Source organism: Myxocyprinus asiaticus, chromosome 4, assembly GCF_019703515.2.
Source record: "Myxocyprinus asiaticus isolate MX2 ecotype Aquarium Trade chromosome 4, UBuf_Myxa_2, whole genome shotgun sequence".
Classification (NCBI taxonomy): Eukaryota; Metazoa; Chordata; class Actinopteri; order Cypriniformes; family Catostomidae; genus Myxocyprinus; species Myxocyprinus asiaticus.
Genome location: NC_059347.1, coordinates 17,926,280 through 17,949,316, shown reverse-complemented (window position 1 = coordinate 17,949,316; position 23,037 = coordinate 17,926,280). Strand labels below are relative to the sequence as shown.

At 36.6% G+C, this 23,037-nt stretch overlaps 1 protein-coding gene across 1 annotated transcript; it reads right to left on the bottom strand.

The window, feature by feature from the left end:
- Positions 1-1,949: 1,949 nt before the first annotated feature.
- Positions 1,950-22,758, bottom strand: LOC127440141 (aspartoacylase). The gene is made up of 6 exons (XM_051696566.1): positions 22,353-22,758; positions 16,175-16,370; positions 14,226-14,319; positions 12,526-12,633; positions 3,329-3,438; positions 1,950-3,048 (listed from the first exon to the last, which is right to left on the bottom strand). The coding sequence occupies exons 1-6, from the start codon at positions 22,592-22,594 to the stop codon at positions 2,851-2,853; spliced, it is 948 nt and encodes a 315-aa protein (XP_051552526.1). The 5' UTR covers positions 22,595-22,758; the 3' UTR covers positions 1,950-2,850.
- Between the last annotated feature and the right edge of the window lie 279 nt (positions 22,759-23,037).

The window sequence follows — 23,037 nt, the reverse complement described above, 5'->3', positions numbered from 1 at the left end:
GAGAGAGCCCTGAGAGCACAAACCCAATGTTTACTGAGTGTATTTGTCATCTGACTGAGTTTTTAAAACGTTTCTTTTGTTATCTGATTGAGTGTTTGAATATCCGAGAATAGACTGCATTCAGTCACCCCAGAACCTGAGGCAGAAAAATAAAAATCTTGCCTGCACTGCTTCGTTGCCTCCTGACTCCTCCATTGCCCAAGAGAACAAATCTTCTTAAACTGTCATTGCAGAATGTGGAAATTTTTTTGATGAGAACTCACTGAAGAAGTTTAAGAAGTACTGATTTTTTTTTTTCATATTGTAATAGTAATTTGTCATGTTATTAATGTCCTGACTATACACTGTGATCAGTTGAATGTAACTTTGGTGAATAAAAGTAACAATTTCTTCTTGAATAAGAAAATTAAACTTTCTAAAAAATAAATAAATAAACTAAAATCTTAAAAAACAGTTTTTATTCTCAGGTCATCTTGTTTTAGAATAGATTTTTTTTTTATTAGAAAACAAGACAAAACACTGACTGCGAAAAATTTTATTATTATTTAAAACAACACTTACAGTAAGTAAGAGAAAACAAGATATTTTTGTGAATCGTAAAGTGAGAAGGTTATTATGAACCAGTTGGGGGAGGAAAGAGGAAGAATCTTACATTGCATTAGAAACAGGAGATGAGCACATTTACTGAGACTAATGCAGTCATACCTCTGAAAAGCAGACCGCTCGTCTCATCCTCCATGCAGCTGATAGATATTTATCATATTATCAAGATACATCAATTACACAAGACACACCATTTACATTACAATAAATAGACAACATTAGAACATTGTTGTATGTCTAATATTATTGTTGTAGAGAATATTGTCTTAGTAGCTCATAACACTATTCAGTGGAGGGTCAGCACAATATCTTTCATTCGGCGAAGAGAGAAGTCTGGTAGATTATTATTTTATTTTTTTTTGTAATATGCAGTGCCATCTTGGACTCAATCCCAGAACTGCAAGGCCATTTGACTAAAAGCTTACTAGTCAGCAATGACTGGTTAATGCATGAACTTGTTCAGTTACCATGGTGATTTGCAAATGAAAACCACTTTACAGTAGATCGCAAACTAATGAAAAGAATTTGTGAAAAAAGGATGAGAAGCACATCATTTTCAGCATTATATATCTATCCTATCTGCTATATAGATAAGAATGAATGAATTGTTATTTCAACCTGCATTTACACAGGTTGAGGGTGATTTAACAAAGAATTAGATGCCCATTTTGTATGTAGTCTATTTGCCGTTCCTAGCTTAGTGTAAAGGTGAAATCATGCTTGAAATGGTCATGATTTGATTTGAAGTGCTTTTTTATATTTGGTTATCATCTTGGTAACCAGTGCATGATAGGAAGTCAGGATTTTTTTAAGGTTTAATGGTGAGGTGCTGCCCTCCAGTTGTCAGTATGTACAAAAAAAGAAAAAAAAAAAGAAAAAAACTGTTTAATCCTGCACATGCAATACAGGATCTGTTTAAATAAAAAAAAAAAAATGCAAGAAGATTTAATAAAGATATAAACATTTTTATTAGTAGTATCTATTCGAAAGAGACAAAATAGATATATTTTGGTTTTATATTATTGAAATGATTTGCTCCAAATCAAATAAAACTACAGAGACTCGATGTAATACAATTACACTGTGAGAATGCTTAATCAATTACATTAAGATTACATTTTTACATTATTTTCCAAATTTTTACAACACTGAACTAAATAAATCAATACTCAACACCAACAGGACCTTTAGAACATCATATAACACATTGTGTAGTCAGCTGGCTAGAACAGATTGTCACATTTATTTAACAAATAATCTAGATTACTCTTCAATTCAATTTTAAATAAATTAAGAACATCTGTCCAGATAAAACAAATACATTATTCATTGCATAGGTAGATATGTTATTTTGTTAAAAAAAAAAAAAAAAAAATCACTATTTCAAAATATAATACACTCTAGTAGGCCTTTCAACAATTTACACAAGTCAAATACATCACAATACAAAACCACAGATACATACATTTTCTCTCAAATAAGATCAAAATTCCATCAGAAAAAGCCTTTCAGTGCCTGCTGAGCTTTTAAAAACATATACAACAATCTATAAAGTCTGCACCATGTAATGCTGTATAAAATAAACACGTCTATTGTTTAAACCATTCCTACTGTACTTTATTGTATATTCCTATGTTACACACATCTTATGTCATTTTATTAAGGCAACCGAAATGTAAAATCAGGTCCAATTTTCAAAAACGTCTCAACTACAATAGACTTTTGCATCACAAACAGCACAAAACACAGAGAGTTTAGACAGATGAGTCAATCTTCATGAAGTAGAAACACAGTGCTGAGAGGTTATTTTGTTTTTAAGGCTGTTTCAAGTCAGTATTTGAGTCAACAGTGTGTTGAATCACTGGCTAGAGGGCAGTGAAGACTGTTCCTGAGATGTATATTTTACATAGTCTACATCAGGAGAGATCTGAATTGTGCAGGTAAAAGAGGTAGGCCTATATAATTTTTAAAAAGTATAAGAATTTAAATTCTTCATTACATATAATGGAGTATGTTTTGATTTCATGAAACATATTTCAGTACAAAACAACAAATCTGTTTGAAGTTATTCTAAAAATGTCAGAAAATACAAATCTTAAAAACAAACAGAGATATTTTAAGTCTGTAACTGTTGAAATGGTCATGTTCTCATCAATTGTACTCACAATAAAAGTGAAAAACTAACATTTGCATTTAAAAGTACTTTGTGGGATTAAGTAAATATTAATAGAAAATGTATTAACTTTGTTACTTGACTGTTTTTCTGATCGCATTAGCAGCTAGTATTTCCCTACAGGTGGTCATGAATGCCTGCTGTTTCTCGTAATAGGCAGCCTCATTAATAAACGTGGGGTAAACAGTGCTGGCACCTTCATAAAAGATTGTTCTCCCATCGAAAGTTAGGAACATCGGGTCACCCCGGTTCAAAGGCTCCCAGTCGCAATCCTACCAAAAGATAAAAAAGAGAGAGAGAGAGAGAGAGAGAAGAAAAAGAACAGGAACATTACTGTGAAAAACAAGTGAAGCCTGAGACTCAAAACAACCACACCGAACATCTGAGTCATAGGACACATTTTCTGCCATGTATTTTCCTCTCCCTCCCTTTTCGCTTTGTTCCTCTCATAAAAAGCAACTCTCATGATTCGGTTGAGGGCATACATTTCCCTTTCAAAATAAACATAACTTTTACTTAAATGCATTTTCTAGACTGGCCCCACTGGAATACCTGTAGATGAGGATGCACCATTGCTGTGATGTTGCCATTGGTGTCTCTGGGGTAGTCCATCCTCTCATGGGCTCTGAACACTTCCACAGTACATGGGGGAAACTCAACACCTACAACACACAAAACACAAACACCATCTTAGAGGGTGGAAAAAGAGAGAGATTTGATAAAATCAGTTGACACTGATGTATTAGTCAGTGGCTTTTATAAGGATGCAACACATAAATGAAGGGATTTTTTTATTTATTTATTTTTTTTAAAGATCTGTATGTATTAAATGCAATTCATACAAACATTACTTTAATATACATGTTCTATGATGACAGACATGCTTTCAATTTCTGAAATAAAATTAATTTGGATATTTTGTAAATAAGTAAAAAAAATAAAATAAATAAAAAATTGTATTGAGGTGATATACAGTAAATATCCAGAAATTGAGTGAAGAAAAAAAAAAGTCTCCTTTAGCATAAGTAGTTTGGATAAGAAGAGAGTATTGCTTTTCTTGCTCTTGTTTTGGAATATTATTAACCAGACTTTTGTCTGCCAAATAAAAGTCAGTGTAGCTACCACAGCCATTTTTTTGTCATGTGACAAGAAAGACATAAAACAAAAAATAACATCACAGAGAGGACCCCTGTATAACTGTGTAAAGGTCATTATTTAAAGAAAAGAAAAAAGTAAGATATTTTGAATTTTTTTAAAAAGGCATGCTTAGTTCAAGTCAAGTGAAGTAACCCCAAAACACTTCATGATATTAATGATTCAAAAAATAATTATATTTGTAAATAACAATAATAATAATAATAATAATAATAATAATAATCAACACACACACACACAGATATTAAAAATATATTATTATTGAAAATAATGATTGTGTGCGCTCACATGTAATCAAGGTTAATAAAGTGTTTTGGTACTTTTCACTGATGGTTACATCACTTGACAGTTTTGGACAGTTTTTATTTTTTTATTGAACGTGACATAAAAGTTTTCCAAAAGCATAAATCTGACATGAATACAAAGATTATATTTCTAAGAACTTGTCACATGCGCTCAAAAATATTTAAGCCAATTTGTTTTCGACTAACACTTTTTTATTGATTCCAACAAATGAAACAGAAAAGCAAAACATATATGTACAGAATCAACTTTTAACCCCCATTATTCCCTTTCCCCCCAATCCCCAATCCCCAACCCCACCCTAACCCCCAACAAACATCCCTGTGGTCAAAGCTAAAGTACACACACACACACACACACACACACACACACACACACACAAGCACATACAAAATAATATTATATATATATATAATAAAATAATAAATCACACACATTTAAAACTATAAATCCCTCTCCACTGCCCCTCCCCGAGAGCCTTCCAAAAAGGTCAAATAGCTGCTCCACTTCCTATTAAATACCTCCAGGTTGCCTAGCCTTCTATCTGACATTTCTTCAAATGCCACCACCCTGCCCATCTCCGTGCACCACTCCCGAAATGAGGGTGCTCCAGCCGACCTCCATCCCCTAAGAATGATCCGTCTGCCGATCATAACACTGGCTGGGACCCAATTTCTTATGTATTTATCCCCTATATTAATGACCACCCCATCGCCTAAAATACAGAGTCTGGGGCAAAATTAAATTTGAGTGCCCAAAACGTCACATATAAACCTCTGAACCCTCAACCAGAATTCTTGCATCTTAACACACCACCAAAAAACCTGGGTTGTGTCCCCATCTTCTGACTGGCATCACCAGCAGGTGGGTGTTTAAAACCAAGCCTATATAATCTAGAGGTGGTCCAAGAGAATTGATGTAAAATCTTAAATTGCATAAGGCGCACCCTTGCGTCTCTAGATGCAGACTTGACGTTTTTTTAGAATCCTAGCCCATTCTTCCTCCTCCAATACCAAGTTTAAATCTTTCTCCCATAATCTCTTAAGAGAAGTTGAAGCTCCGTCCCCCAGACTCTGAATTAGCAGTGAGTAATACACTGATGCCTCATGACATTTTCCAAAAGCAGTAATCACCACTCCCAGAGTATCTGCCGCTTTAGGGGGGTGTATGCTACTCCCAAAAATAGTATAGAGCAGGTGGTGCAGTTGTAAATACTTAAAGAATTGAGACCTGGGAATCCTAAAAGGTTGAACCATATTTTCAAAGGATCTCAACACTCCACTCTCATATAGGTCACAGAGTGTATTAACCTCCCTCCCAATCCACTCTGACCAGCAGAAAGGGGACTCATTAATACATAATTTTGGGTTTAGCCATATGCTCGAAGCAACATTTAAATAAATGTCTGAATTCAACTTTCTGGACACTTTTGTCCATACCACATGCAAATGCGAGATAACGGGTGTAACTTAACTTCTCCGGTTAGTTTGATAGAAAGACTTTGCAATGGCAAGATAGGGGCAAGAACTTCCTTCAGGTGGAAATGACCAATGAGCCAAATTTCTGAGACTGAATGCATAATAATAAAACAAAATCTTGGGTAGGCCTAGCCCACCTTTGTCAATCAGCCTATGTAACTTACTAAAGTGTAATCTGGGATGTTTACCATTCCAAATGAAGGACTTCCCTATGCAATCAAATTGCTTGAAATAAGAGAGGGGACATCTATAGGGAGAGATTGTAGCAGGTAGTTGAATACAATTCATTTTAATACCATTAACCTTCCCAGTCACAGATAAATGTAATGAAGCCCACCTGCCCACATCGCTCGAAAACCTTTTTATTAAAGGGTCAAAATTGACTAACTAAATCACACAAATTTGCTTGGAATAAAATACCCACATACTTAATGCCCTGTTTGTGCCACTGGAAGACGCCCGGCTGAAAAGCAGTTACTGGGCAGTACGCTGTCAGAGCCAAAGCTTCGGATTTAGACCAATTCACTCTGTATCCTGAGAATTTAGAAAAGGAATTAATAATTCTGTGGAGGCAAGGCATAGATCTAGTAGGGTCGGAGACAAATAAAATATAATCTGCGTAAAGCAAAAGTTTATGAGCCACACCTCCCGCCACCAACCCTGGAAAATCATCCTCCTTTCTTATCACGGCTGCTAATGGTTCCAGGGCAAGACAGAACAATAAGGGGGAAAGAGGGCAACCCTGCCCAGTGCCCCTATCCAGAGTAAAATAATCTGAAATTAATCCATTCGTTTGAACCGCCGCTACCGGGTGTCTATAAAGTAAATTAATTCACCTAATAAAAGTATTCCCAAAACCGTACATTTCCAAAATCTTAAAAAGATAATCCCATTCTATCATATCAAATGCCTTTTCGGCATCAAGTGAGATGGCAGCGACCGGAGTCTGATCATTCGCCACTGACAACATAATATTGATGAAACGCCTAATGTTATCAGAAGAGCTACGGCCACGAATAAATCCCACCTGATCTATATGTATAAGAGATATCATAACTTTACTTAATCAGTTAGCCAAAATTTTTTACAATATTTGTACGTCTAGCTGGATCAGGGAAATTGGACGGTAACACTTACATTTGCTTGGATCTTTGTCCTTTTTAAGAATCAGACTGATCCGGGCTTGTGTCATGGTTGGCGGAAGCTTTCCGTTCTTTAATGATTCCATATAAATTTCTAGCAAAAGTGGAGCCAGTTCTGTAGTATAAGATCTAAAAAATTCTGCGGCAAAGCCATCTGGCCCCGGAGCCTTGCCTGTAGGCAAGGCCTTAATTAACTGCCAAGCTCCTCCAAGGTTATCTCAGAATCAAGAGCGTTTTGTTGCTCAGTTGTCAGTTTAGGAAATTCTAATGGTTCCACAAAGTTTATAATATCCTCATCATCAGACGAAGACGTGGAACTATAGAGATCAAGATAAAATTCTTTAAAAGCATTATTAATAACAATGGCTGAGGTAAATATTTCATCACCAGCAGATTTCACCGAGGGAATGGTAGAAAAAGTCTCTCTCTGTTTTATATATCTAGCCAGAAGTTTCCTTGCCTTGTCCCCCGACTCAAAATATGACTGTGTTGCCCTGAATAGCCAAAACTCCATCTTCTGCGACAAAATAGAATTATATCTGTATTTCAATTGGGTAAATTCCCTGTGGCCATTAGATGACATTCGGCACTTCAGCTCTGCCTCGAACACGTTTAATATTCCCTTCCAATTCCACGAGTTCTAGAGTAAATCTTATGGACTGATTAAATAAATGTATAGTCCCTACCAAATGGGTTCAAAAGTCTCCAAATATCTGTAAGACCAAGATTTTTACACATCCTGTGAAGCGTCAATGTTGCTCTAGGGGGCTTGCACACCTTTGCTTCACTATAATCAAGGACTGAGTCCATCAAAAAATTAAAGTCTCCTCCCAACAGTATATCATGAGGGGTGCCACCGGCTTGCAAAATCCCTTCAAGATCTATAAAAAAGCCCTGATCATCAACGTTAGTAGCATAAATATTAGTCAAAATAAGACTATGTCCCTGAATTTCAGCTAAAAAAATAATGTCTCTTCCTAATTTATCTTTACTCTTTATGAGACATTTGAATTGTACATGTTTACTTATCAGCGTAATGACTCCCCTGCTCTTACTCGAGCCAGCACTATAAAAAAAATACCCACCCCATATCTTCCCAAATTTTTCAGCTTCCTGCGGAGAAAGGTGCGTTTCTTGAAGAAACACTATATCATATATCTTACGCTTAAGAGAAATAACCTTTTATGGGGTGCCCCAACCCATTCACATTCCACATGGAGAAAGATATCCACTCATATTAACATTTTACATTTTGACATATAAGAAAAAATAGATAGTGTGTCAAAAACAAGATTATAAAGACCACATTCCAACATTAGTGCAACCATCAAAACAAACAGAAAAAAGAAAAACGTGCGCATTAACCCCACGCACGACAGCGCCAACTGGCGTCCATCCCTCAAACTCAAACAGTCCATGTATGCCTACAAGAGCCACCGCGACAACCTTGCCATCGGATTGCTCAAGTCCGGTGTTTCTATACAAATTTTATGAGACAGAATTACACAGCAAAAGATAATCTATAAAACAAACTCCAGCCAGTAGATGGAATAAACACAAAGAGCGTGTAGATTCATCCATAAAACTGTCCTGAAGGTGTGTTACTCTACAAAATAGACTCCAGCCGATAGACGGAACCAACACAAAAAATGCACACATTCCTCAAACAGTCAAGCGAATGTTTAGTGAGCCGGTCCACACGGCTGCAACATGAATGCAAGCAAATGACTTTGCAAGAAATACTTCACAAAACAAACTCCAGCCAATAGGCGGACTAAGCACAAAGAGCGTGTAGATTCATCCATAAAACTGTCCTGAATGTGTGTTACTCTACAAAATAAACTCCAGCTGCTAGGCGGAACCAGCACAAAAAGCGCGTGCAGATTATTCAAACAGTCAAGCGAATGTTCAGTGAGCCAGTTTACTCGGCTACAACGTGAGTACAACAAGATGACTTACTCCATTGACTTTATAAAGGACATCACTTGCTGTGGGCATGTGTATGTTTTACGGCCATCCTTAGCATCTATTCTCAATTTGGCCGGGAATATCAGGGCAAAAGTGACCTTCTTTTGACGTAAAAGTTTCTGGCATTCCTTGAATCAATCCCATTTCTCTCATCGAGTTCGCAAAATCTGGGAAAAAGAAAATGCTGTGGTTCTTCCAAGAAAGCCTTCCTTTACTCCTAGCTTCACGTAACACAAGATCTTTATTGGATGATCTCTGAAATTTGGCCAGAATTGATCAGGGCCTGTCTCCCTCCGTGGATCGCAGAGCAGGAACCCTGTGAGTGTGCTCCATTTCCAGCTTATGGCCTGCTATGTCGAGCAGATTCAGAAAGAGCCCATCCAGGAATTTCACCATACCTTGTCCCTCTACTCCCTCCGGGATTCCGACGATACGGACATTATTCCGCCGGCTACGGTTTTCCATGTCCTCTAACTTCTCCCAGAAACACTCCAAATCCACCTTGGTTGCTAGCAGATTAGCAGATAATTCCCTCTCCGATGACTCCAAGTAATCGATCCCTTTCTCGACATCCCCTACTCTTGTAACCACATCAGTGAACTTCGCCTCCATGGCAGTGATCGATTGACATGACAGCAAGATCCTTCCAAGTCAACAACGACCTGCGTCAGCATTGCCGACATGTTCAGCATCTCCCGCTCCTCCCCGACCAAGTCGACTCCCAGGCCCGCGGCCTGCTCGGGTGCGTCAGCTTGAGCCGTTAAGTGTCTTTTAATGTCTCCAGAGCCCGAGGATTTTGAATTCTTTGACATATTGTCCTCCTAGAACAGTTATGTAACAGAGTGTATCAAATCTCACCGGTTTATGTCATAATAAGTATTAAAACTAGCAAAGTGCACAGAGCTCGCCGTTCACACGTCCGATCCTCGCATGGTGTCACATTAAGCCAATTTTTAAGATTTACGCATTTCAGTTTCACAAAATTCCATCATATTGAACTGTGTAATTTTTAACAAAATTATATTTATAAAACTTAAAATATTTCGTGTTTTTTTTTCTTCAATTTTGTTAAAGATTACTGTTATGAAATTGAAGTGTGTTTTAAAATAGATTTTTAAAGATTTCTCTTTTAATCATCTTGGATATCCTTATTTGTCATGTGATTCAGTCTAGAAGTTTATTATGTTTATAAGATCATGCTGAGTTTTTTCAGCTTTGGTCCCTTTAGTGGTGGTGTATTCAGCTGGACTCAGAGCTATAAAAGCAAAATATTTCTGTAAATAAACAGACCTGCTTGTCAGCTTCACTTCATGACATTTATTTCCCATCCTTTACTATGTTACGGTCTCCAAAGAAATAGGTTAATGACTATCTTCTAACAATCGATCAGTAAACATTTATCATTGTGAGGCTGTCAGGTTTTCAAGTATGTCAGGCATGTGCTGACATGGTGAGTCACTAAAAATATCACTTCCACAAATTCTGCTCCATGTGATGCTTGAAACAGCCTGTGCAAAATGTTCTGGACTCCTCATATTCACCCTCTCTGGTGCGGTGTTGCCACATCATTTTCCTTCACTTTCTCAATGTTCAGATACATATTCCATTGTTGGAATTAAAAGGGTTGTCTTTAAAATAACCAGTAATATGCTTTTTCAAAGCCACAAGACATTTGATCTTCTTTTCAAGACTTCCTTCTTGGGGCACCCAAACAGGGAAGACACATGCTGAGGTGTTCCTCAAATCACACTATAAACACATTTCTGTGCATTTATTCCATAATAAGTTAAACAGATGTTGTTTTTCCACAGATTAACTTTGTCAAACATGGAAATATATTAAATTGAGAAAATATGGCAACTCTGTTCCACAATGCAATTTCTTTAATTTACTCCCTCATTGGACATTTTATAGATAGTGGCATCAATTATATTATTGAAGTTATTTACAGTATATACAACACTGAAATCCTTAATCCTTAATACTGAACTGATAAAAAAACTGAGTTTGAGGAGTTCAAAGAGTATAAATGTAACAATTCATAAAAATAAAGAAACATGAATTTACTTAAAGAAATCCATGTTTTTTAAGACAAAGTTTTTTCTTTTTTTTCCTTTTTTACCATTTCCATTGTAGCCGTCATGTCATATGGCAACATTTCCCACATTTTTACTCTTTTTTTAATCACTTTCTCCTCTTTTTATTTTGATATTTATGCTATTTTATGTCAAATTATGAAATGGAAAAAAAAAACAATCCACAGTTAAAACAAAGTGTACCACAGAGTGTTAAATAACAATTAATATATTATGATTGGACTTAGAGGATTCATATCTCGGTTCATTACATTTTTGGTTTATGTTTCAAATAAGGGTAGCATACATAATTAAGATTTTAATTTCTTTGTCATACAGTATAGATAATTTCTGTTAGGTTGTGTAGTTATCAGATGGCTCCAGCATCAATCAATCCATAATCAATAGTTTCCATAATATCAGATCTTTTGTTTTGTTTGTTGTGTTAATGCAGTCCTAACATGGTAAAACATTAGCTAACGGAAAACACGTTTTGAGTGCTCACAATGAGACATTCATCCACAACAACGGGGCCCCACCACACAACGTGACACTACAAAACCCAGCAAGCAACTAATGAAATGGAACCTAACCAAACACCAACAAGTATTCAAGTCACAAAACTTAGAAAACAGAAGAGAAACTAGCAGTACTTGTCCAGCTCTTGGCTTCTGAACATGCTACTTAAAGTGAGACACAGAGAAATGTGTATTCATGTCAGGCGGGAGTACATGTGACAACCTTTTTTCAAATGTTCCATAGTTGAGAAAAAAAAAAAAAAAAGGAGGAAGACGAATGCTTGAAGAAGTCTTACCTCAAACTGGCTAAAATACCAGGTCAACAAGTTCATTTTTAAATCAGTGTATGCTGACTCATTGACCCGGGAGCATTACTATTTTTCTTTAACTGCCACACGCTTTCATGGTAGAGATGCAGACTGCCACGGGGAAAGGAAGATAAAGCCACGTGCACTCTGGAGTTATGTAAACATGAAACATCTATAAATGAAAACCTGGCAAACACACCATTATGGTTTCATGTTCTCACGGCACATGATCACTGTTGGTTTATATTATAATAAAAAGAGGAAATAATGCCCTTCTAGCCATCCCTATTGATTTCTGAATACTTCTATAAGTACACATTCCAAGTTCTGGTGCAGATGGCGTCAGAGACTAGTAACTTCTATTAAAATGAATGGGAGAAATTGGAATGCCCAACCAAGAAACTCTAGCACCCAACAGTCAATGGATGTAGAAAGGAAGCCCCGCCTTACAGGTAAAAGAGCCAATCACCTTTTAGATACAGACATTGCTTTTCAATCAACTCGCTAGCACACATGCGCATTAGCTATACAATTCGGGAAAATTGCGCGTATTAGCGTAATATGAGGTAAAGAAGCACAATATATTCCAATATTATCAAATTTAATTGCTGATTTGAAATATGTTCTTTGATCGTAATCTTGACCAACCATTTTTGAGTTTTCGGTCTTTCCCCATTCAAGTAGATTGAAGCTGCACTGTCATGACTGGAAATAGCCTCCCGAGAATATTCCAAGGATGACCGACAGTAGATTGACTTGCTAGAAAGACTTTGAAGGCGTGCTAATTTCTGATTAACCTCACCGCTATTGAAGAGCTCAATGAAGTCCAGTGCATGCTTCAGTATTGTTCTCATGGACTCAAAGACATTACTCCTCAAAACTCCCTGTGGCTGCGGGCCCACCTCAAGACCTGCAAAGCACAGAAACAAATGGATTTTTAAATAGTTTTTACAGTAAAACAAATGGATTTTTAAAGACAACATGAAATTGACCATATTTATTTTCTTAATACATGTTCCTCGTCTTATTGTGTGCGAATAATATGCACGTTATTCCAAAGAACACAATTTTCACCATAATAGTCATTCATCTAAATGTAATAACTTGCTCTGTCTCTGAAACACCGTTCATTTCCTTCTGACATCACCAAGCCCTCGTATTTTTCAACCCCTCTAACCAGCTGTACCTCTAACCACATAAAGACATAGCTGCATCTGAATTTGCATACTGTCAGAATATGAACTGCATTTGATGAGGAACGTACTTTTCAACCATTAATCAAGTACACTCTTTAGGTATGCAGGTGCGTAGTATGAATACATACCCAGACATACTTTATTCAGGAATGCGGCATTGTCCTGTGACCCGAATATATAACTGCAAAAATAATCTAATCTGCTTTTGTGAAACAGGTACAATTTAACCACAAGGAACAAATCTTGGTAAATATAGCACTTAGGGTTGAAAAGAGCCACCTGAATCGCATTTCTCTTCTGTTTTATTTTTTTTATTCAGTGTTTTGAAAATGACGTCTCCACAGATCACGTGGGATAATGGGATAGTAAAGTACCCAGTGGATGCACACTTCCGAATCTTACTGGATACAGTATTATTCGCCTACTGTTTTATGAATGCTGAAGATTTGGACATACTATTCCGTGACATACTGCTTTTAGCATACTACATTGTAGAGAAGTAGGCACATTCAAACGCAACATTTTTCTTGATCCAATCAATACCGGGTAAATAAAATCACATCCTGCCCTACATTTTTCTTTTATAATATATGTAAAAATTATTGTAAAATTATCATAAAAATATTTAATCGTAAATCTAATGGGTTGCAAATGTTGTTTCATGTTGACATGTTGAGTCTTACTCTATAGCTGCTAAACAAGAAAACAAGAGAAATCTTTACAATAAGGTTCCAATTGTTAATATTAGTTTACAACATTAGTTAAAATTAACTAACAATGAACAACACATTTATAGCATTTATTAATATTGGTTAATGTTAATTTCAACATATACTAATACATTTTTAAAACCAAAAGTTGTACATGTTAACATCAGTTAATGCACTATGAACTAACAAGAACTAACAATGAACAATTGTATTTGAATTAACTAACATTAAAAAGATTAATAAACGTTATAAAAATATATATATATTGTTCATTGGTTGTTCATCATTAAATAATGTATTATAAAGTGTTAGCACAAAAAAAAGAAAAAAGAAAAAAGGAAAAAAAAGAAAGAAATGGGCAAAGACTCAAATGTAAGGTGTCCCAACAACTAATTCAGGATGATTTTTCTTTTTTAAACACCAGCACTAGGCCTAGGGTTAAATAGTATTATCTGTAGAGCGCTGCATGCTTTAACTAAAACCAAACGTCTTATACAATCCCTAATTACTAGCGGTTAAATTACATGTACTGTATATTTGACCTGATTTAGCATGTCAGGTTTATGCTGCTAAATATCCAAGGACTTTATACTCACCAATGGGGTGTTTGGCCACAGAACGTGTAGTTGAATACTTAAGCTGTGGGTGTTCGTTTAACAGTACTGGACAGGTGTGGGGAGCCATGGCTTTCTGCAAGGGGGGAAGAGCACATGTGGCTTTGTAAATAAACACTGAGGACATTTACATGCACAGTCTTCTGCGATGTATGCTTAATGAGCCAATAAAGTTTGTGTTGATGTAAACGCCTTAATCGGTTTTCCTTTATCCTTTATTGGGGTACTGTTATAAATGGCTTAGGCATAAACTGACCGGCACACATCGATTTTTGTCCATTACCCCGACTTTTTGTTGCATGTAAACACCTTTACCGGTATTCTTACCAGCTTATCCAATGTGTGCAAGTGTTGCGTGCATGTCTGTTTAAGTTTTAAAGTCAAAAGTTTCTTGCATGACTTCTTGCATCGTCAGATGTTTTGAATAAGCTGAATTTTGAAGGTTCTCAGCATACTGGTGTGCATGTAAATGCACTCAATGACTTTTAAATGTTGTAGTCCATAATCAGGCAATACAATGACAAACTGTCAACTCAAAATTTTAATATAAGGATAAAATAAGAACAAAGGCCCTTCTTGGTATGTGTTGATAAAACAATGTACAAAGTAAGAATAGGTCAATGCAAAATCCTTTAAACGTATTGTCTATTAATAAAATGAATATTTCTGTTCTGGATGCTTATTGGTCAATGTAGCATTGCTCCAATATACAATATAATAACAGCTATGAGACAGCAACAGTTTTTGCATTGTGCCAAACAATGCCCTTTAGCTATGTGACTACAGTATGTTCACAAAATACCACAGCCTCTCATAACTTATTACTTAAAAATGATGCATGGAACAACTCATTGGCATCTGCAGATGGTAAATAAATATTGAAATATTGATTCTAACATTCTACGATTGGTTATAATTGGATAATGATTAAAACTAATGTACTGTATGTCTGTTATGGATACCTGTTCTGTAGCTGGTTCAGAAATGTTTTAGTTTCGATATTAAATATCGATATATTGTGATTATTTCCTTGTGATACTGTATCGATTTTTGCAGGCCAAGTATCTATATTATAATTTAAATTTTTTCACATTATGGTGATGGGAAACATTATTTATCTTTGCCAAATCGATCAAGGAAATCAGCATCAGTCCCTTAGAAGGTGCAGTTATCATGCTTTACAGATAATCACCCACCGTTACTAAAATGTATTACAATTTTACAGTAGTAACATTAACAGAGGTATTTTGATAAAAACTTTAGTATCATATTGCTAACCTTTCGGGTGAAAACTATTATACTTTGTGTATTGAAACTGTGTTGTAATAAATAATGATTTTAAAATGCTAAGGCTACTATTGTTTTCATAAATACAATCATTTTAGTACATGAAATATTTTTAGAAAGACTAGCTACATTGACCTAACCACAGAAACAAGGAGCCATTGTGTTCTTATATGCTTATAGCTTTGCATTGTACTGTACATGGATATTAGGAAATAATATACTGGCACTTTTATATTAATTTAACAATAAATTTGGTGATTTGGTAACAGTTCTCTGAAGTCCAATGAAGACGAAAGAGAAACACTGAGTGAAATATTGCAACATATCGTAGTTTTGAATAGCAATAATATTGTATTGTGACCTAAATATCAATATAATATCATATTGCCAGTTACCTTGCAATTCCCACCCCTAAAATGTAAATAGGTTAATTAAATGTTTCCCTCAGGGTCATGTTCTAATTTAAATTTATGTAATGCTTTACATTTGATTTTCATGTTTTGTATTTGTTTGCTGTATCAGGGCATCCTTCAATCAGAGACTCTTAAGCTCTGCCCTTGTGACATAACTGCTTGAAACAAATGAAAAATGCAATGCATTTCAAGCATTAGAATAATTACATTGTTGAGAGTTTAGTTTCTTACTTTGATGTAATTCACCATCTGAAGGTTAAAGAGATCTGTTGAGCTTTCCAGAATGAGGGTGGAGCCCATGTTTGAGGTGGTGTTGTGAAGGTCAAAGATGACATCATATGCATCTGGGCTTCCTTTGGGCCCAAACATTTGATTGATTTTCTTGGCCATCTGGACTTCATATTGCAGCCCTTCTAAATCAGGAGCACTGTGGATGGAAAGTGCATTATTAAAATTAACAGTACAAAGATTTTGAACAAGTCAAAGGACTTCAAAAACTAAAAGAAAGTTTTTTGAAGTTTAAGCATGCAGCCCTACCCAGGACTTTTGACTCTTGTCCTGAGGTAAACAGCATTAAGGAGACTAACTGGTACTAGGGTTAAAAATCTCTTGAACAGTGGTTAGATGCAGGTGTAGCATTAACTGTTTTAAAAGCACAGTTAATGACAAAAGGCAAGATTAGCTATTACATACATACTTAATAACTGATTTATTTGACAAATATAAACTAAGAACTTGAGTGACCATGTCAATTATGCCTAAATGTTTTACTTCAAGTTAAAGGGGTATTCTGGGTTCAATACAAGTTAAGCTCAGTTGAAGCATTTGTGGCATAATGTAGATTATCCCTCCTTTACAAAAAGCAAAAATCTGAGTTATGGTGAGACACTTACACTGGATGTGAATGTGGCCATTTTTTGGAGGGTTTAAAGGCTGAAATGTGAAGCTTTTACTTTTATTAAAGCACTTACATACATTTTCCTGTTAAAAGCTGTGTATTATTTGAGCTGTAAATTTGTTTAAATGATTATTTTTAAGGTTGTTTTAGAGTTTACGGCACTACATCATCATGGCAAAAAGTTGTAAAATTGGCTAAAACTTTACACAGAAAGGTTAGTAAGAAATTTTATCAGAATCAGCTTTATTGCCAAGTGTGCTTACACATACAAGGAATTTGTCTTGGTGACAGGAGCTTCCAGTGTACAACAATACAAAAACAATAAAAAAACAGCAGCAAGACATAGATAATAATAAAAAATAAAAAATAATTATACACATACGTACATACACACACACACACATACACATACGTACTGCAAATCTAATACAAATCTGTTATGTACAGTGCAAAATACAAATCTGTTATGTACAGTGCAAATGTTTGTTTGTTTGTTTTTCAGAGGAATGAAATGAGGTTGGATGTGTTGGATAAATATAAGAAAGACTAGACTGTGTATTGCACATAGTTATTGCTCAATGGGGCAATTTAACTGTTCATGAGATGGATAGCCTGAGGGAAAAAACTGTTCCTGTGCCTGACGGTTCTGGTGCTCAGAGCTCTGAAGTGTCGGCCAGAAGGCAACAGTTAAAAAAGGTAATGGGCAGGGTGAGTGGGGTCCAGAGTGATTTTTCCAGCCTTTTTCCTCACTCTGGAAGTGTATAGTTCTTGAAGGGGGGGCAGGGGTTACCAATAATCCTCTCAGCAGTCCGAACTGTCCTTTGTAGTCTTCTGATGTCTGATTTCGTAGCTGAACCAAACCAGACAGTTACTGAAGTGCAGAGGACAGACTCAATAACTGCTGAGTAGAACTGTATCAGCAGCGCCTGTGGCAGGTTGAACTTCCTCAGCTGGCGAAGGAAGTACAAACTCTGCTGGGCCTTTTTCATAATGGAGTCAATGTGTGTCTCCCACTTCAGGTCCTGTGAGATGGTAGTGCTCAGGAACCTGAATGACTCCACTGCTGCCACAGTGCTGTTTAGAATGGTGAGGGGGGTCAGTGTTGGGGTGTTCCTCCTAAAGTCCACAATCATCTCCACTGTTTTGAGCGTGTTCAGTTCAAGGTTGTTTTGACTGCACCAGACAGCCAGCTGTTCAACCTCCCTTCTGTAAGCACACTCATTGTTATCTCGGATGAGGCCGATGACAGTGGTGTTGTCTGCAAACTTCAGGAGCTTGACAGAGGGGTCCTTGGTGATGCAGTCGTTGGTGTAGAGGGAGAAGAGTAGTGGGGAGAGCACACATCCCTGGGGGGCACCAGTGCTGATTGTACAGGTGCTGGAAGTGAGTTTCCCCTGTCTCACAAGCTGCTGCCTGTCCGTCAGAAAGCTGGTAAATCACTGACAGATAGACGTGGGAACAGAGAGTTGGTGTAATTTATTCTGGACTATAGCTGAGATGATGGTGTTGAAAGACGAACTGAAATCCACAAAAAGGATCCTTGCATATGTCCCTGGTCTGTCCAGATGTTGCAGGATATGATGCAATCCCATGTTGACTGCATCATCCACAGACCTGTTTGCTCGATAAGCAAATTGAAGGGGATCTAGAAAGGGTCCAGTGATGTTCTTCAGATGGGCCAACACCAGTCTCTCAAATTATTTCATGACCACACACTTCAGGGCGATCAGGTCTATAGTCATTAAGTCCTGTGATTTTTGGTTTCTTTGGGATGGGGATGATAGTGGACGTTTGAAGCAGCATGGGACTTCACACTGCTCCAGTGATCTATTGAAGATCTGTGTGAAGATGGGGGCCAGCTGGTTAGCACAGGATCGAAGACACGCTGGTGAGACGCCATCTGGGCCCTGTGCTTTCCTCGTCTTTTGTTTCCGAAAGATGAGGCTCACATCATCTTCACAGATCTTAAGTGCAGGTTGAGTAGCAGGAGAGGGGAAGAGAGGGGTTGCGGGAGGTGTTGGTGTTTGTGTGACGTGAAGGTCAGAGTTGGTGTGGGGTGTTAGATTGGGCCTTTCAAATCTGCAGTAGAACACATTCAGGTCGTCAGCCAGTTGTTGGTCCACCACAGGGTTGGGGGTAGGAGTCTTGTAATTTGTGAGTTGTTTCATGCCACTCCACACTGATGCAGGGTCGTTAGCTGAAAACTTGTTTTTCAGCTTCTCAGAGTATCTTCTTTTAGCCACTCTGATTTCCTTGTTCAGTGTGTTCCTGGCCTGATTGTACAAGACTTTATCCCTACCCCTGTAAGCATCCTGTTTGGCCTGACGAAGTTGCCTGAGCTCTGCTGTAAACCACGGTTTGTCGTTGTTGAACTTTAAATAAGTCACACTAAAATCATGTTAACATGCATATTGTTTATGTCTTGTGGCTATACTTTTGAAACAGTATTTTAACGTTTATGGATTTATCACATTCATTTCCATTGTAAGTGCCTCACTGTAACCCAGATTTTTGCTTTTTTTAATTATTATTAAAAGAGGGACAAAAATATTTTTGTGGCAATCAACATTATGCAACAAATGCTGTTGATTGAGGTTAACTTTTACTGAACCTAAAATATTCCTTTAAATTAACTAATGTTAAGAGGAAACATTCTAGAAAAAATCCTAAACTGAATTGTATTCAGCAACATTGCAACCCCTATTTAATCCTAATGAACTGTATATTTCCAGTTTAAACGTATTTTGTTTAGAAAAATTATGTTAGAAACACATAGAGGATGCACTTTTATATAAAATATTACACAATCTAAGCAGTTTACAAAAAGCTGCTCAGTTGAGCCCACTTTGACTTTTTCCTATACATTAAAATGAATGAATAATAGAATATTCAGCGGCGACTCTGACATGACAAACCAATTCTTGTTTTAAATCACCAGTCGGGCTGTGAACATCTGTTGTGATGGCCACTCTTTGAATGAGCACAATGTTTATGTTTTGTCAATGATCAGCCCCCCATAGTACATTATTATACATGCAGTATCTCCTGACTGATTGTATCTCAATGAGCAACCTCCATTGTATTTCTAATTCCACCGAGGCATTTCAGTAATGCCCTCATTGCACATTCAAATCCTCTATTACTGATAAATGGTGAATGCTTTTCGAGTGTATTGTTTTGCTTTATTAGGTGTAAGACAAAGCATCAAAGCTATCCCAGAAGCCCCTGTGTTTAACGTGGCATAGAAGCATATCAAATTTCGCTCATTCTGATATCTATATGCAAGTTAGATATGAATGCTCTGTTATTGAATCTGTCATTTTCTATCGAGCGTATGGTACATTTTTGATGTGAGATTGAGAAGAGAAACATAGTTTTCAACTATTACTCATGAAAAAAAAAAATCCTTAATGGAGATTAAGCAGTTTATATCTCACACTTTACAGGCATTATTTTGTGTTACAGTGTCATGACCAGTGTGGGGTAGTAACAGATTACATGTAATCTGGATTATGTAATAAAATTACAAAAATCAAGTACTTGTAATTTGATTCAATTACATTAAAAAATATGGATTACATGTTTACATAAATTAGGCAAAGGTAGTATATTGTACATCATTTATTGATGCCTCTAATTTATTTAATTTTTTTTCCCATTATAAATCAGCCTACATCTGATATACATTTAAATCTTCAGGTGTTTGTTTTCAAATGGAAGAGGTAAAATTACACACACAGACCTGATACTAGCCACCACCATAATTACCCTGAAGATGGAGTGGTAATCCGCAAAAAAATGACAAACTGATTGCATTAGTGCTGTAAAGTTAGTTTTAGTTTCGCAATTTGCATTTATTTGGCTTCTAAAATTTACATTTTGCTTTTGTGACAATTTATAAAACTTTTTTGGTGACGTTAATTCACAAATACTGGCCTGGTCTGCTTCCACACATGAATGGCAGTTAATGCCAAAATTGCCAGAGTAAGAACATCTAAGTAACTTTTATAAATTTCACTCAGAAACAGAAAAAAAGACATGTAAAACACACACATAAATCATTTCAATGACCATATTATATCAATTTAGTGAATTGTCTTTAATGCATTAAAGCACCATTATGGCGAAATGGTACAATCTTATCCTACTCAAAAGCAAGTGACATCCCAAAAACAATTTGGTCAGAAGTCATCCAAAATGGTAACTCTTCACAAAAAGGTTTTATTTCTTAAAATGAGTTAACATTAGTTAAAATGAACTAAGAATAAACATTACTTTTACATTAATAAATGCTCCAAAAAATATATAGCCTATTGTTTATTGTTTGTTCATGACATCTAATGCATTAACTAATGTTAATTAATCGAACCTGGATTAAGTAATCCAAAAACAATCAAATTAGATTACTTTAAAATGTAATCCAAGAGGCTACAATTTTAGCCAAGTAATTTGTAATCAGTACCAGATTACAATTCAAAAGTAATCTACCCGGCACACGTCATGACACAAATAAATACAGAATGTAAACACAACATAGAAGTTTTGTAATAAGCACTCTGTTGAGATGTATTGTTTGTACAACAGATTTAGTACAACTTTACTAAATCTCAAATTTAATAAGATAAGACATGGTATGACATGTCAACTATTGAAACATGAATAAGATTAGATGAACATGACAATTAGGTATGAAATAAAACAAATTCAAGTTAAGATGATTAAACTTGTCCTGGCCAGAAACAAGCTCTGGGTGTTCCATATTAAATGTACAGGCCTATTCCTCACACATCAAAACATGTTTATTTTTGCAGCAGACTTCATTTCGAGGATTTTACTATAAGTAAAATAAGTAGTCTGATAATGTACAGCCAGGGTCATTAAGCAAAGCTTTAGAGCCTGAATAAAGTTTACAAATAAATTAAGACTGCCTATATACCAAAGTAGGTGCAGTGTTGTCATTTGCACATCCTGTCACACCTGCGGCTAAGCAACACAAGCTTAGCATTTGTCTATTAAGCAATGTTAATGGCTCTTTTAATGCCCCAGATCACGTTTCACAACACTCATGACATGAGCGGGCACGGATCAGCTGACTGAACACTCAACTGTTAGCTGCTGTATCACCGCGATTCACGAATGTTGTGCCTTACAAAAGCGTCGTTCAAAACAGCGAGACGGAGCGCAACAGAGCCCAGGGGTCACGATACCTGTTTTCAAAATGTTAAATGCTTTTATCACGACATGCCGTTTTACAACACGGCTTACGATACGAGTAAACATAAAGCAACAATAACAGATATCGTTGAAGGAAGGCACGACGCATTTTGTGTGAACGGCCTCTACTAGAATTTGAACCCATATGCGTGTAAAGTTTAAAGTCCATTGTCCTGAAAGGACATATATGTTCTTGTCTCACAATAATGAGTAGTTTACATACGGGCGGTCTGCTGTAAACGAACGCACCGACTAACAGACTGTCCGGAACATAAACGCTTCTCGCGGGTTGTTTACCTGAGATTCTCCGGCGTGAAGGCTCTGTTCAGATCCGTGTCGATGTATCTGGTACATTTCTCCACTGCTCTGGGATTGCTTATAAACGGCTTGGTCACCAATCCATTTCTTTCTATCTCGGCTGCATTCTTTATCCACATATTTACCAGCATTATGCCTGACATCTCATTTCCATGTGTGCCTCCAAAAATAGCCACTCGTTTGGCTTCTTGCAAACAAGAAACATTGCAACGCGAACTCATAGTGAGAGCGGCACGGACGCGCAGTTCACGAGACGAGAGAGCAAAGTTTCCACACAACCGCTGTTTCCTCTAGTCGCCAGCGATGTGATCGCTGTTACATAATGGTTATTTGAAGGCTATGCCTGAGCCCCAGGCATAACCCCGTCCGTGTGTCATCTACATTAAGCGCGCATGAGTCGGGTTTCAAAACCCCACTGTGGCTTATCCAACGATTAGGACATTCGTGATTGTCTTTCTGTCCCAGTAGATTATACACAACAAATAAATAGTAAACGCGTCCAGGTGGCGCATGCACAAAGTAAACATAGCAGGTAAATTGAAAAACGTATGAAAACATGTAATCACTGCAGCTACTACAAAATATACGTCTACTTTTGGGGATTACATGGGTTTCAGAGAAAAGTATGTAACCTTCATTGATTATTTCTCATTGAACTATGTTG

Excerpts from the sequence above, each read along its gene's own strand:
- LOC127440141 (XM_051696566.1), bottom strand. The coding sequence starts at position 22,594 with ATGAGTTCGCGTTGCAATGTTTCTTGTTTGCAAGAAGCCAAACGAGTG. Across the intron at positions 12,634-14,225 it reads TGTGGCCAAACACCCCATTG|GTCTTGAGGTGGGCCCGCAG; the intron begins GTGAGTATAAAG and ends TGTGCTTTGCAG. Across the intron at positions 3,439-12,525 it reads CATTGAGCTCTTCAATAGCG|GTGTTGAGTTTCCCCCATGT; the intron begins GTGAGGTTAATC and ends TGTGTGTTGTAG.